This window comes from Trachypithecus francoisi, unplaced genomic scaffold (genome assembly GCF_009764315.1).
Source record: "Trachypithecus francoisi isolate TF-2019V2 unplaced genomic scaffold, Tfra_2.0 Lachesis_group5, whole genome shotgun sequence".
NCBI classification, from domain to species: Eukaryota; Metazoa; Chordata; class Mammalia; order Primates; family Cercopithecidae; genus Trachypithecus; species Trachypithecus francoisi.
Window position 1 is genome coordinate 66456451 of NW_022681470.1, and position 13468 is coordinate 66469918.

General features: G+C 44.9%; 1 protein-coding gene and 1 long non-coding RNA gene across 33 annotated transcripts; one reads left to right on the forward strand and one right to left on the reverse strand.

The window, feature by feature from the left end:
- Positions 1 to 230: 230 nt before the first annotated feature.
- On the forward strand, positions 231 to 5223 carry LOC117075261. 32 transcript variants are annotated; one of them, XR_004433909.1, is made up of 8 exons: positions 249 to 694; positions 884 to 1122; positions 1893 to 2120; positions 2276 to 2328; positions 3125 to 3227; positions 4440 to 4522; positions 4646 to 4779; positions 4903 to 5036. XR_004433909.1 is itself a non-coding variant. In XM_033197418.1 (6 exons), the coding sequence occupies exons 3-6, from the start codon at positions 2010 to 2012 to the stop codon at positions 5019 to 5021; spliced, it is 411 nt and encodes a 136-aa protein (XP_033053309.1). In that variant the 5' UTR covers positions 386 to 694; positions 884 to 1122; positions 1893 to 2009; the 3' UTR covers positions 5022 to 5223. The 32 variants fall into 32 exon arrangements, 5 of the variants coding, with proteins under 5 accessions (XP_033053309.1, XP_033053311.1, XP_033053312.1 ...); XR_004433908.1 differs by having other exon boundaries at positions 250 to 694; positions 3125 to 3200; XR_004433905.1 differs by having other exon boundaries at positions 256 to 694; positions 3125 to 3176.
- Positions 5224 to 7512: 2289 nt separating this feature from the next.
- Positions 7513 to 8850, reverse strand: LOC117075263. Its single transcript, XR_004433926.1, has 3 exons — positions 8760 to 8850; positions 8437 to 8482; positions 7513 to 8180 (listed from the first exon to the last, which is right to left on the reverse strand). It is a non-coding gene; the product is annotated as an uncharacterized LOC117075263 (long non-coding RNA).
- Between the last annotated feature and the right edge of the window lie 4618 nt (positions 8851 to 13468).

Here is a 13468-nt window from a genome sequence, read left to right on the forward strand (position 1 = left end):
AGTGTGGGTGTGTCACTGTGGCCAGGAACAATTCACTTCTCTGCCTGTAATACTTTTTGGGAAATGGGAGAGCTGAGGCTCAGTGTAGGCAAACTGGGTCCAGTCGGCAGGGAAGCCATGAGCTCCACGGTTTAGGGGAGGAGTCTGGTGCTTAAGTAAGCTGTCACATGGAAGATCTCCCTGCCCTCCTCCTATTGGTCTGTATTGGTATTTCTCCTTCACCAGTGGAGGCTTTTCTTCTCCCAGAAAGAATCCAGAAGAGTTCAGACAAGTGTCAGGTCCGCCAGAACCGGAAAGCAACGTGTAGGGTTTGTTGTAAAGGGCTTTTAAATAGGGTTGGGGAGATCCAGGTAGATCAGAATCTTGACTCTGCACTGACTGTGTGAACTCAAGACAGAAATTCACCTTTCAAAACCTCTGTTCCCCAGTCTATGCGGTAAGAAGTTTAGATTAGTTGATTTACAGGGAGATTTTGAGCAGGCATGATTCAGTTCCCCGAAGAGCTGTGGGACAGGACTGCACTAAGAGGTCCTATAGATTGGATTCTTCAGTTCCTCTCCTTCCGCTGGAGAATAGAGGAATCTGCTTTTGCTGCACACTAAGAGATTTACCTGGAGAATAAATGGAAAGCAGGCCAGGATCCCGGGTGAAATGTGGCACATTTGAGGAGACTTCAACTTCCCTTGCCCTCCAGGTGTGCACTTGGAAGGGGGAACGAGGGAGGGGGAAGCCAGCAAGGTGGGTGGAGAGATAGGGGAGGGGTAAGAGGCGGACGCCAAGTTGCTCATGGGAGGGGGGTGGGGTAAAATAATCAAGTTTATAGACCGCTCTCTTTAAAGTTACTAATAAGCTTGCCTTATCTTTCCTTAACTTCTCCTCACAGTGTGGTCTTTTCCCCACCCCCAGACGTGAACGGGAAGCAGGTCACAAAGCCTTTCGGATTATAAAAGAAACACTTGCTTCTCACAAGGAGAGCAGCAGACTCACTGTACTAAATGCCAGGATAAGCCTCTGGCTGGGCCTTGACTGTGACCCTCCGGCCTCTTTCTACAGCGCTGCCTGGATCGACTGGCCTATCTCTGCTGGATTCCCAAAGTGCATTGTGTAGAGATAGCAACTCAGGTCAGGCTAAAAGCTGAAGCGTGCGCACGAGCGCGCGCGCGCGCGCGCACACACACACACACACACACACACACACACAGCCTCCTTGGGACAAGGTAAAATCTTAGTGCATTCCCCTCTCCCCGATTAGGTCTCTGGGAGGCCGAAGTGTTCAGGTGCAAGGTTCAGATAACCCGCAGTGTCTCTCCAACTCTAGGATGACAAAGACCTCATTTCCCTTTTCTGGTGTTCAAGGAACAATGAGAAAGTACGGGTAGCCTGCAGAAAGACCTCTCCATTCGTGGCCCCCCAGGGGTGTGGGTTCTGAGAGGTGGGACCAGCTGCCAGGCCCTTTCTCCATTGGTTGAGCTCAGCAGGTAACCTGAAGCTTTGCTGAGAGGTGCATAAATAAAGAGTGAAACTAGTACCACCTCCTTGAAATGCGCTGAGTCCCTCTTGCTCACCCTTGACTTGGAAAAACCAGTTTCTCTTTTATTGTCTGTTACTAATCTCTGTTCTAAAAATTCAGCTCAATTCTCAACCATACTCCAAACTCTGTCCTTTCCAGCTACCTTTACTCCCTCTCCTTCAATTCCACTTTCCTCTGCTTTCATTTTTTTTTTTAAAGGGTCTCACTTTGTTACCCAGGCTGGAGTGCAGTGGTGCAATCTTGGGCTCACTGCAGCGTCAACCTCCCAGGTTCAAGCGATTCTCCTGCCTCAGCCCCTCAAGTAGCTGGGACTACAGGCGCCCACCACCACGCCTGACTAATTTTTTGTATTTTTTTGTAGAAGCGGGGTTTCACCATGTTGCTTAGACTGCTCTTGAATTCCTGAGCTTAAGCAATCCACCTGCCTCGGCCTCCCAAAGTGTTGGGATTACGGGCATGAGCCACTGCATCCAGCCTCATGTTCTTTTTCATTAAAGAGAGAAATCAACTATTCAGGACCGGCCCCCACCTTTCCTCAGGAGCCATTTCTGTTCTGCACAGGCCTGCTGAACTGGGTGCTTTATATAGGGTAAGTGTTTCTCATTTTTTGTTCCCTGTCCTCAAGCCTTAAGGGCAAAAGAAACATCCAAGACTTGAAATTTCTTTTCTTCTTCTCATCTGCATGGCTCTAGCCATCTCTTTGTTCTGCATTATCTTATGACAAAAAAAATTCTTATTTTGAAGCAAACTCAAAGCTGCGTCCTGATATCTCAAGGCACATGTACTCATACTTAAAGGTGAGTCTGAAATCTGTTGATTTGGGGAGCTTTGGAAAAACAAAGCTGAGTGGCTAGATCAGGGGGCTCATTGGGCAGGAAGAGGAGACTGGAAAATGCCATATTCACTGCAAGTCAATTATCAACTTCCTCCAAGGCTAAAGTAGCTGAACCTGCTGTATTTTAAACCAATCCTCAGCCACTTTTGTGTTTTCTCAAGGATTTCCAGGGATCCCAGGCAGTAAATCCTGCTGATAATGGGAATTGGTGTGATAAGGTGGGTGCTGAGCAGTTTAAGCACCAAGATTGTAGCTCTGTCTGGTTTTGTGGAGATTTACTCAACTAGAAGAACAGAGATTTGGCTGGTTTTTCAGTCCTGGGGTGCAGGGTGCAGCTGTACTGGAAAATTTAGGACCTGATTTCATTCTTTGAGTCTCATGTTCAAGTTGGTTTTAATGTTGTGAAGACACTTGGGACGTAATCCTGGGGGGAAGAGAGTGGTCACTGGATAAACGTACCCTATAGCGAGCCCATGTATGGTTTGTTCTCTGATCATGCATGTGCTTAGCTATAGACCCATGTAACCATGGTGAAGGCCACTGGGGGATTTAGTTGGCGAAGGCATAGTGGCCAGAAGAATCTTGAACCCGGAGTCTAGAGCAGGTCAAGTCTCCTGATATAGGTTCTGACTCAAGGATTTTTGTCTCTGCCTGTAGCAGCCACAGGTCTACAGCTGGAGAGTGGAGAGTGATAAGGGAATAACTCACTTTTTCAGGGCTCTCTGACATTAATGCCACCTCCCATTTGCTTTTTGCAGACATTGTCATCTCTCAAGTACCCATCTTGGAGGGTACGGACCCCACATGAGGGTGAGGCTCTCTGCACACTCCAGAGTGAGGATTTGAATAATCTAGTGGACTGTACGTGTTGGGAAGGGAAGAGCAGGGTACAGAGGTTCTGGTGGGAAAAGAATTGACTGACCCTTTTGCTCTTGGAGTTAAGCAGAAATCTAAAGAGAAGGCAAAGAATCTTGCCTTCCCGGCATCATTTCCTCCCACCATCCTGGGTCATCATTCATTTATCACAGCCAACAGACTGGCCTCTTTCTTCCCTTTGACTGGGAATGGGTCAAAGGCAGTGCAGGAGGAGTATCTAGTCCAGATAATTCACAAGCAGGGTGCATTTTCCTCTCATTATTGAGAACTGTGAGTGTTTATCAAGAAGGCAGAGTGGGAGAAGATGAACCAGTCTTCTTCCCCTCAGTACCCAGATCTCTGACTCCCAGCAAGTCCCATGATCGCCCTGGCAAAGAGTCTTTACATTCAGACCAAGGAGAGTGTGACTCCTTCTCAGCACTAGCTAGAAACCTCAAGCCCTTGCTTAAGGGCCTTTTTCAGAGAGACCCAATGCCCAGAAGGCTAGATACATGGGGAGGAGCCACATACGAGATACTGCCTCCCTGATTCAGGTCAGAACAAGCCCCAGGAAGAAAGTATTTCAAACAAGGTACGTCTGCCCCAACACATCCAGCCTGCATGTTGGTGCTGAGAACAGCCTTTTATGGGGCTTGCAGTGAGCTATGGGCATGTCTGAACACAACAAGGAAGAGGCCAGGGCAGCAACTGCACGCAACGGGCTGATGGGCATTTCTTTCAAGAGAGGACAGAAAACTCTTAGATACTTTGCATCCTTCCTATTTGACTCAGTCTATGAAAGCTAGGTTAGCTTTCTTTCTTCCTCCCTAAATCCTCCATCCTCATGCCCAACAAAGAAATAGTTGAATCATTTTCCAGGCACATCTGGGGGAGGATGTGGGACCATTGCAGGCTGTTCTTCCTAGATAAGTCTCTAGGATTGAGAACAAGGAGTCTTACCCTCCTCTGTCCACCCACCCCCATGAATGGGCCTAGCTCCAGCTGGGAGTTGTGGTTTTTCCTGAGTTCCTCACCTACCTCTTCGGGATTTCACACTGGCAAATGGGGCTGCAAAGTGCTCTTCGTGCTCTTTGGACAGTACCTTGTGGAGAGGAATGCCCGTGTCTCTGCATTCCATGGCCTTGGTAAGCAAGCTCAGAGTAGCTGAATTTTTCTAAAGCAATTGCAGAACACCTGCCTTTTCTCTGTTTCCTCTAGAAAGGACCAACCACACCGAGCTCAGTTATGGCACACACAGTGGGACCTAGACAAAGGGAGAGGGTGACCAGCATCCCAACTAGGTAAACACAGAGGAGTTCCACATGGACTTATCTGGGTGGCTGCTTTGAAAATTAGAAACAGTCAAGAGTCCCTGGCCCCACAGACTCATCTCCCCAACTCAGCACTGTCTATCTGTGCAGCAGGTGCAAGGACGTGTTGATGAACTAGCTCTCTGCAGCCTCCTTGGAGAATGTGATCCTTGGGGAGGGGTAGGAGTATTCAGGTCCTCGACATCTCCCAAGTGTGTGATTCCAGGATGCCAAAGGCCTTTGGCCAGGTAATGCAGTGTCCACAGGCTGGGGTTGACATGTGTCCCCTCCCTCTGAGAAAAAGATCCTCAGGCAATCCATGTGCTTCTCTTGTCCTTCATTCCACCGGAGTCTGTCTCATACCCAACCAGATTTCAGTGGAGTGAAGTTCAGGAGGCATGGAGCTGACGACGATGAGGCCTTGGCAGTCAAAGCAGCAGCAGCAGCAGCAGCAGCAGCAGCAGCAGCAGCAAGAGTAACTCTGACTTAGGAAGAGAGACAGCCAGAGAGAAATGTGATCAATGAAGGAGACATCTGGAGTGCACGTGCTTCTTCAGAGGGACTGGTGATGGGCAGATTGGAGAAAGCACCACAGATGGGAACCACTTAATCTTTCTCTTCTAACACTGATGCTATGAAAATTTGCATTTTCTGTAACTTGTAAAAATTAAAAATTGCTTGTCTACTGAAAAGCCTCTCTGCCTCTATGTTTTATACCTTCAGATGCCACATACCGTCGGATGCCAACTCCCGGCCTTCTAAGCCACCTCCTCTTTAGGCTAAAACTGAGACATGAGCTTGAAGAATTGACACTGGCTTCCTCTCTCTTGGGGGTCCCCAGGCAGGTGACTGGGACACTATTTGCAATCAGCAAGGAACCCTGCTGCCCTTAGACTCCCCACAGAGGGAGCAGAACCTGCAGAATGGGGTTAAAAAAAAAAAAAACTGTATTAAAGATTTTTTAAACCCATTTATACTGTAATAAAATAAATGTAAATAAGATTTAAGTGAAGGCAGATTGCAGATATTTCCGATGCTATACAAGATATATCTCATAGTATGGGTGTAAATTCTGCAAAGGTTAATGCAGTTAAACATATTTGACACATAAAAATGTCAGATCCAACATTAATCATTCACCAATTGTAATTGCCTTTCTATGGGTCTCTTCTCCCCAAGACATATGCTTAAAACACCAGGCTTAGTAGAAATCTGGGAGGAAAAAAACAAATAATACCTCTCAGCTGTCAGGGTCTATGATTTGCTTTGATAGATTTAGCACTGATTTCATTCTCTTTACAATTCAGTGTGATTATGCGCACGCGCGCGTGTGTGTGTGTGTGTGTGTGTTACTCCATGTTTCTCTTTTAAGGAAGGAGAAGGTATGGAACAAGAGAAAGTTCCTAAGTCCAAAGGAAGTCCAACCCAGTTAGGAAGGGAATGCCATCCACAAGTCTTTTTTATAAGTGGCCCCTCCCTTAAGAAAAGGGGTCTCCTTTAAGGAGCCAGTCTGGCTAAATCGGCAGACCTGAACAAAGCCTAGCCCTGACAAGTCTTCAGAAAAACCGGTTTTCACCTCCAGAATGTGCCCCAGACAGCAAAATACAACGGCTCTCCTTGGCTTTTCTTTTTTTCCTTTTTTTTTTTTTCTTTTTTTTTTTTGAGACAGAGTCTCCCTGTGTCGCCAGGCTGGAGTGCAGTGGTGAGGTCTTAGCTCACTGCAAGTTCCGCCTCCCGGGGTCAAGTGATTCTCCTGCCTCAACCTCCCAAGTAGCTGGGACTACAGGTGCCCACCACCACGCCTGGCTAATATTTTGTGTTTTTAGTAGAGACGGGGTTTCACCATGTTAGCTAGGAAGGTTTCGATCTCCTGACCTCATGATCCGCCCGCCTCAGCCTCCCAAAGTGCTGGGATTACAGGCGTGAGAGCCACCGCGCCCAGCAGCTGAGTGGTGCTTTTCTTAGGAGCTCACTCTAAAGGAGATTCCAGCTTTGCAGATGGATACCTGTCACTTGAATGACCAGGCCCTGTCCCCCAGCCAGTGACCTCTGAGGGGGATGGGTCTCTTCACCTTCCTCCAACCCTTCCTTGACCTGAGGGTCCCAGATTGCCAGCAGGAACTAAAAGGAATAAACCTTTCTCGAAAATATTTTTCTGTGTCAAGTTAATACAGATTTAAAACCTAGTTTCTGTTACCCCCACCCCATCATTCCAAGACCCACACGCAACAAAGGATGAAGAAGCCAAGCCACAGGCGTTTTTTAAAAACATGTTTACTCATAAAAATTACGTAGTAAATCCAACTGTGGGGTGCTGTTTGTCCAGCAGACTCCTAGTTAACCAGCAAACACCTCCCATTCAAGGATCTGAAGCAAGCCCAAAGATCAGAACAAAAAGCACACGACAGACACGATGTGGCATTTTTATTTGCAGCTTGGTTTGAGTCCTATGACCTGGAATCTTTTTAAAGGAGGTAAGTGCTTGTGTATTTATGTGCCACCTGGCCCAGGTGGAGGCAGAAACCAAAATGGCCAACAATGGTGACCAGAGGATATAGATTATCAAACACTAGTCAGGGCACAATGCTGTGACTACAAAAGGTTCTACCTGATGTGCTGCTGGGTCCCCCCAAAGTCCCATGCAAATGCTATCTTCACAAGACAGGCACAGGGCTTGGTGTTTGTGGCACTGAGGTCTGAACTGCCCACTTCCTCCCACCAATGCAGCACAGATTGCGTATTCCCTCTTGCAGAAAAAGAAAGCCCCAAGCTTGGCCTGGAGCAGCTTGCCAGGGAAGCCAGTGTGTGCCGAGAGCTGGAGCGAGCTGCTCATCCATCTTCTGTGTCCAACCCCCACTCTTTTATGTCTCATGTCTTCATTGCAAAGCATGGCTTGCCAAAAAAACAACACAGAGAAAATGGTTTCATCAAAATTCCCTTGCAACAACAACAACAACAACAACAAAATAATATTACCCTGCTTTCATTATTCACGATCTTTTATTGAGGCAAAAGACAAATATCATTGAGCCAAACCTGAATAAACAAATATATACAAACCCTGGTAATTTAATATTTTGTGCTAATGGTATACACTGTAGATACAACACAAGAGGAGTAAATTACAATCCTATCAATAATACATCACATCCGGGCTCCAGTTTCTCAGTACACGAGAAAATGTGTATTGGCAAAGGCTCTCCGAATATTAAAAGCCATGCATATAATGAGGCAGTGGGTACAGAAGCTAGAAACTCCCACAGGACTGTGTTCTGGTCTTTGTTATCAAGGCCCTTCAGGAGGAAACAGGCCACATCAAAGGTCCAAAAACTGTTGCTAAATGCAGACATCCCATTCACATTCTCAGCCCATCTCTGGGTGAAGCTTCAATCACAGAATAACCTATAATCAGGGCACCAGTTTGCAGAGCACTGCCCTGATTTGGACACTTCAGGTCTATGGTAGATGCCCAGGTTCTGCTGGGGTGACCTGTGGTGAGGGACAAGGGACTCCAGAGAGTCCCAGTACAGCTGGCAATATCTGAGAGATCATGTGGCTTCAGAGCAGCCTCCCCAACTTGTATGTGATCCTCCAAAAGAAAAGAGGGAGAAAAAAAGGCAGTACTGATGACAGGCAAGGAGCCAACGACCTGCAAAGGAAGAGAGATTTACTCTGAAATTTAAAATGCCCCAGTTACCAAATTTTTGTCAGTGGTTCCAAATTTTCTTACTCACTACTGCAAGAGAAGCAAATGACAGTCTTACCTAAGAGCAAAGAGGAAATATTTCGACCATAGTGCCACTAATAATCTGGACAAATAAGGTTAATGTGGGCAAGAGGGCTAGTTGGTGCCACAGTTACACACTGGTACTCCCTTGATTCAGGGGATATTTGAGCCAACTTACAAGGCAGAAGGGGCAGTCTCTTTCTTGTCTCTTTTTCAGTCAGCACCTAGAAGAAAAAGGAGAGGCTGAGGAGGGAAGGGAGGCTGTCAGGGTATCTCAGGCAAAAGGAACAGGAGGCAGACAGCAGCCTCAGCCTCAAGCTGGGAGATGAAAAGCCCTGGCCAGACACCAGTTCATTAGTGGAAATAAAAGCTTCCTAAATTGCAGGGAACTGGCTGGGCTTTCTGGAGAGACACCTACACATCAAAGAAAACTAATGTGAAAAATTCTCTTTGTCTGAAGACAAGAAACAGCATCTGGGAGTCTTATCATATCCTCCCTACCTCCTCCCCACGATCTCTCCACCATCCTCCTTCAAATCCTTGGTCCCTTTGGAGGGGTGAAAATGGCCATTTTTCCTGCTGCCTGTCAGATAGCAGGGACCGGTGGGACACCTGGTGGGCAGTGGGGGAATTACAGCCACACTGGCCCTCAACATCATCAACCCGGTCTAGGGAGACCTGTGTATTCTGAGATCACGGAAAACAAGAAGGCAAGCATCTTTTTCTAGGAGAAGTGATATTGAAGTGGACTTTAAATGTAGAAGCAATTGACTTAAATTTCTGCTATTTTCAATTGTGTTTGGGAAAAGATGGGTGGCTCAGAATAAATATGAATAAATAGAATCCATAGATAAACAAACACACACTATAATGCTTAATGCAACTCCCACATTCTTTAAACTTTACTTAAAGTCACATTGAAGATAGATACTGTCCCAGTGGACTCACCAAGCCAAACAGCTGGAAGAAGTTCCCTGAAGATAATCCGTAGATGAGAAACTCTCACCAAGGATAATGGAACATTGACTGCTCAAGGCGAATACTGAGGAATTTCTTATTTGCACCCAATAGGTTGCCAAGAGCAGCCCAAAGCTTCTGAGTCAACATGTGAAGTGGTTAAGAGGGGTCAAATTAGATATGGTGCCAATTTGATATGGCTGTGGGACTTTGGGCCAGCCACTTAACCTCTCTAAGACCCTATTTCCTTATCTGTCAAATAGAAATAATGATAATAATGGCAAGTACTTACTAAGAGCCAGACACTGCATGATTTGTGTATATTAAATCATTTAATGTCCCCAGCCATTTTAAGGTATGACTGATATTTCTGTTTTACAGATGAGAGAGGGTAAGGGACCAGCCCAAGGTCACACAGCCTGCGAGTAGCCGAAGATCCAACCTAGGGCTCCCCGACTCTGAAGTTCACACTTAGAGGTACTACTCTATCCTATCTCTTAATGATAGTGTGAGAATTAGATAAGATAATGCATGCAAAGGTGATAGCAAGTGCCTAGGCCTAGTAAATTTCATGCACTCAAAAATATTACTGATGATGGTAATCTCAGTATCAAGTAAAAGTATCTTTGAGAAGTTTATCTAGTGCCCACTCAGCTGGAATAAGTAAGCATAGGCACACCTTTGGCTGCCAGAAATCCAGCATTAAACTTACTGTGCAATTTGGTCACACCTTTAGGTCAACCTTAACTTTTATCACAATTATCTCCTCCTCCCATCACCTTTCTTTTAGGAGAGTTTTCATTGCTTTGTTTAGCTTTACATTTAGTATATGTACCATACTGTAGGGAGCCTTGAGAGTTTTCTTTTTCAAAATTGTCATGAGATCAATGACAAAGAAACAACAATTTTTCCAGAGTAAGTACCATTTCAAATTTTTACTTTATTTTTCTGAAGGCAAGTGAAAAGTACTGGTGAGAAAGAAGCTGGTGAAGAGCTAATAAAAAAAAATTAAAAAATTAAAAAAAAAAAACTTGTTCAAGCAATTCTCCTGCCTCAGCCTCCCAAGTAGCTGGGACTACAGGCATGCACCATCACACCCGGCTAATTTTTGTATTTTTAGTAGAGACGGGGTTTGGCTGTGTTGGCCAGCTGGTCTTGGACTCCTGATCTCAGGTGATCTTCCTGCCTTGGCCCCCCAAAGTGCTGGGATTACAGATGTGAGTCACTGTGCCCGGCCAAAAAAAAAGTTTTGAGCACACAAGAAAGTAGAACAATCAATAGAAATCAAACAAGAAATAGCAAACTAGTGATCAGGGAGGAGGATGCAATCATGTTGCTGTGGCATGGGCACTGAGCTTAGCAATGGAGAAGCAGCTTCTTGCTGAAGCCCCACCCTGCTGGTTCCATCAAAGAAATTTCCAAAGTTGAGGCAGCTCTGACGCCAGGAGTGTCATCCCCAGGCTGCAGCTCACTCCCCAAGACCTTTCAGAGATGAGACTGGGGACCATTATGTCACCTGGACCCCTTGGACACCTGGCTTAATATTACCACTCCCTCCTGTAAGTACCCAGCTAATTTTAGAGTATGAAGTTTGTGGCTGGAGAACACTCACCTGGCAAAGTTGCCAGCATGAGGGAGGTTCTCACCTGAAAATGGACAAAAAGCAGGCCAAAGGAGAAACTAAGCCTTTTACAGAATGAGTTCCTTTTGTCTCATTACCTCACCCTGTGACCATCTGCCTTCTAAGAAGGAAGAAAGCCTTGAACAAAGAAAGTGTCCCTTTTAATAACAGAACCATATCAATTACCTTTCATTACTACACCATTATGGCACGTTGCATTATAATCCAACTGTTAATGGCCTCACCTCAGAAGCCCACATCACTCCACTTTGCCCTCCTGAACGCCTGGCTTTTAGCTGAGTCAATTTGTCTACTGCAATTAGATCCAGGCTCCCTCCTTCCTGAGTCAAGTCCTTGCCAGCAATGGCAGCAACTTTCCCATGCCCCTCCATGGGAGCTCTATTAAATATTTCTTGCCACTCAGAGCTAATTTTGAAAGTTGCTATGGATTCATGAATCAATGATGCTTTTTTTTGTTTTAACTTTAATGTGTATACAATTTACCTGAGAATCTTGTAAAAATGGAGATTCTGATTCAGCACATGTGGGGTGGGGCCTTAGATTCAGCACTTATCACCAGCTCCCAAGTGATGTTACTGTGGTGCCTGGATCACACGGTGAACAGCAAAGACCTAGGGGGCTCAAGATTCAAAATCTCGTTCTCCTACACTATTCCTCTCAGTGTAGCAGGAGACCCAGACTCAGGTCTCATCTTGGTGTCTCTCCTTTTCCTTTGGCTTCTCTTTCAAGTCATTGTTATCTTAGCCAATCTGGGGAGACAGGAGAGGCCCAGAGAAGGCCACAGGAGGGTATAGTTGGCTTGTCACAGCAGCAGAGGCTCTGACAAATGATGAAGAAGATGGGGCCTTTTCTGAATGTGAAAATGGCCTGAGTGATCCCTATTCAGGAAACACCAGTGGTTTAGAATAGTAAAAGTGCCCCCAACACCTAATATGAGGTAGATTACTGAGAAATGAAAGGTTTGTGACCCAGAAACTGAGAGAAAGCAACTTCAAGTAGTTTGACAAGTGACCACTCATCTGGAGCAAGTAACCATGAGTATATTTTGGCTGCCAGGAAATCCAGACCTAAAGTTAGTGGGCTATTTTCAAGATTTAAGAAGAAAGGAGTAAAGTAATTTACCAAAAGTCAAGATTCTGGGCCAGGCCTTAAACTGACCCAGTTCTTCTGCCTCTTAGTCTAGTGTTGTTTCAAACAAGCCACTTTATTGCTGTGCTGAGAAGCTACTTCTCTCTCATTAAATTTACTATGTGGATTTATCATCACTCTAAAACTCAGTGCTTCCATTCTTTTTATTTTTTTTTTATTTTGAGAATGGAATCTGTAGAGCTGATAAAATTTAAAAATTAAGTATTCAATATAGATATGTTTTTAAAAGAATATTTATAATGTTTAACTACTTTTCTTTTCCAGTGTTTACTGGAGAAATGAAACCATCAATAAATGAACATGCCAAGCAGTGATGTTGGATCAGAAAGTTAGTGATTGGGTGGGAAGAACTTAAGCTGAAGCAGGATAGATTTGGGTTCAATTCCAGTGTCTGTGGCCTTCAGCAAAACAGTAAATCTGTGCTTCAGTTTGCAAAATGTTACAAGGCAAAACAAAGTCCCTACCTCTCAAAGTCATTTTAGGTACGAAAAGTGCTTCATGAATGATAAATATGAAAACAATTATTTTTATGCATCTCAATTGTAGTAGGATACTGAAGAGGATCAGAACATGCCATCTCAAATATACCAACTTGGCAAGAGAATTATTTTGACTTGAAGGCAAGTGAGAAGAAGAAGACATAGGAAAAGTTATTTTTCCCTCCCCTTAACTGCCTAATAACAACATAAATTTTTTGTTTATAAAGGTAATATAAATTTCCATTTGTAAGGGTGCCTCCCTGTGTTGTACCAGAAAGATAACCATTCTAGAGGCAACACTTACTACCTGAGATGACTTATCTGTATAACAGACCTCATTACACAGCTTTTAATTACCATACATTTTCTAATCATCTTCCCACAGCTTACCCCCACCACAGGAGCCCAAACTCCTTTTCCCTTGTCTAGCTTTTTCTCCACACTTTATCACCCTTTGTCAAGATAGTATATAAGTTCCAAATTCTAACCTTCTTTCACATTTCTTTATGAACTTCTGTGCATATCTACTCAATTAAATCTGTTTTCTTCTTCTGTTAATCTGCTATTTATTAGTTTGATTTGTGGGCCCCAGTCACTGAACCTAAAAGGGTAGAGGATTATTTTCCCCCTACTAAACAGAGAAAAGAAAAGACAGCAGGACAAGGAGGGCTGAGGCAAGGCTGTGAGGTCATAGCCATAAGGAAATTACAAGATACAGAAGGACTAGATCTTAACAAAGTAAAGGTCTAAAATAAAATGTTCAGGCTGAGCACAGTGACTCATGCCTGTAATCCCAGCACTTTGGGAGGCTGAGGCAGGCGGATTACCTGAGGTCAAGAGTTCAAGACCAGCCAGGTCAACATGGTGAAACTCTGTCTCTACTAAAAATACAAAAATTATCTGGGCATGGTGGTGCATGCCTGTAGTCCCAGCTACTCAGGTGGTTGAGGCAGGAAAACCACTTGAATCAGGGAGGTGGAGGT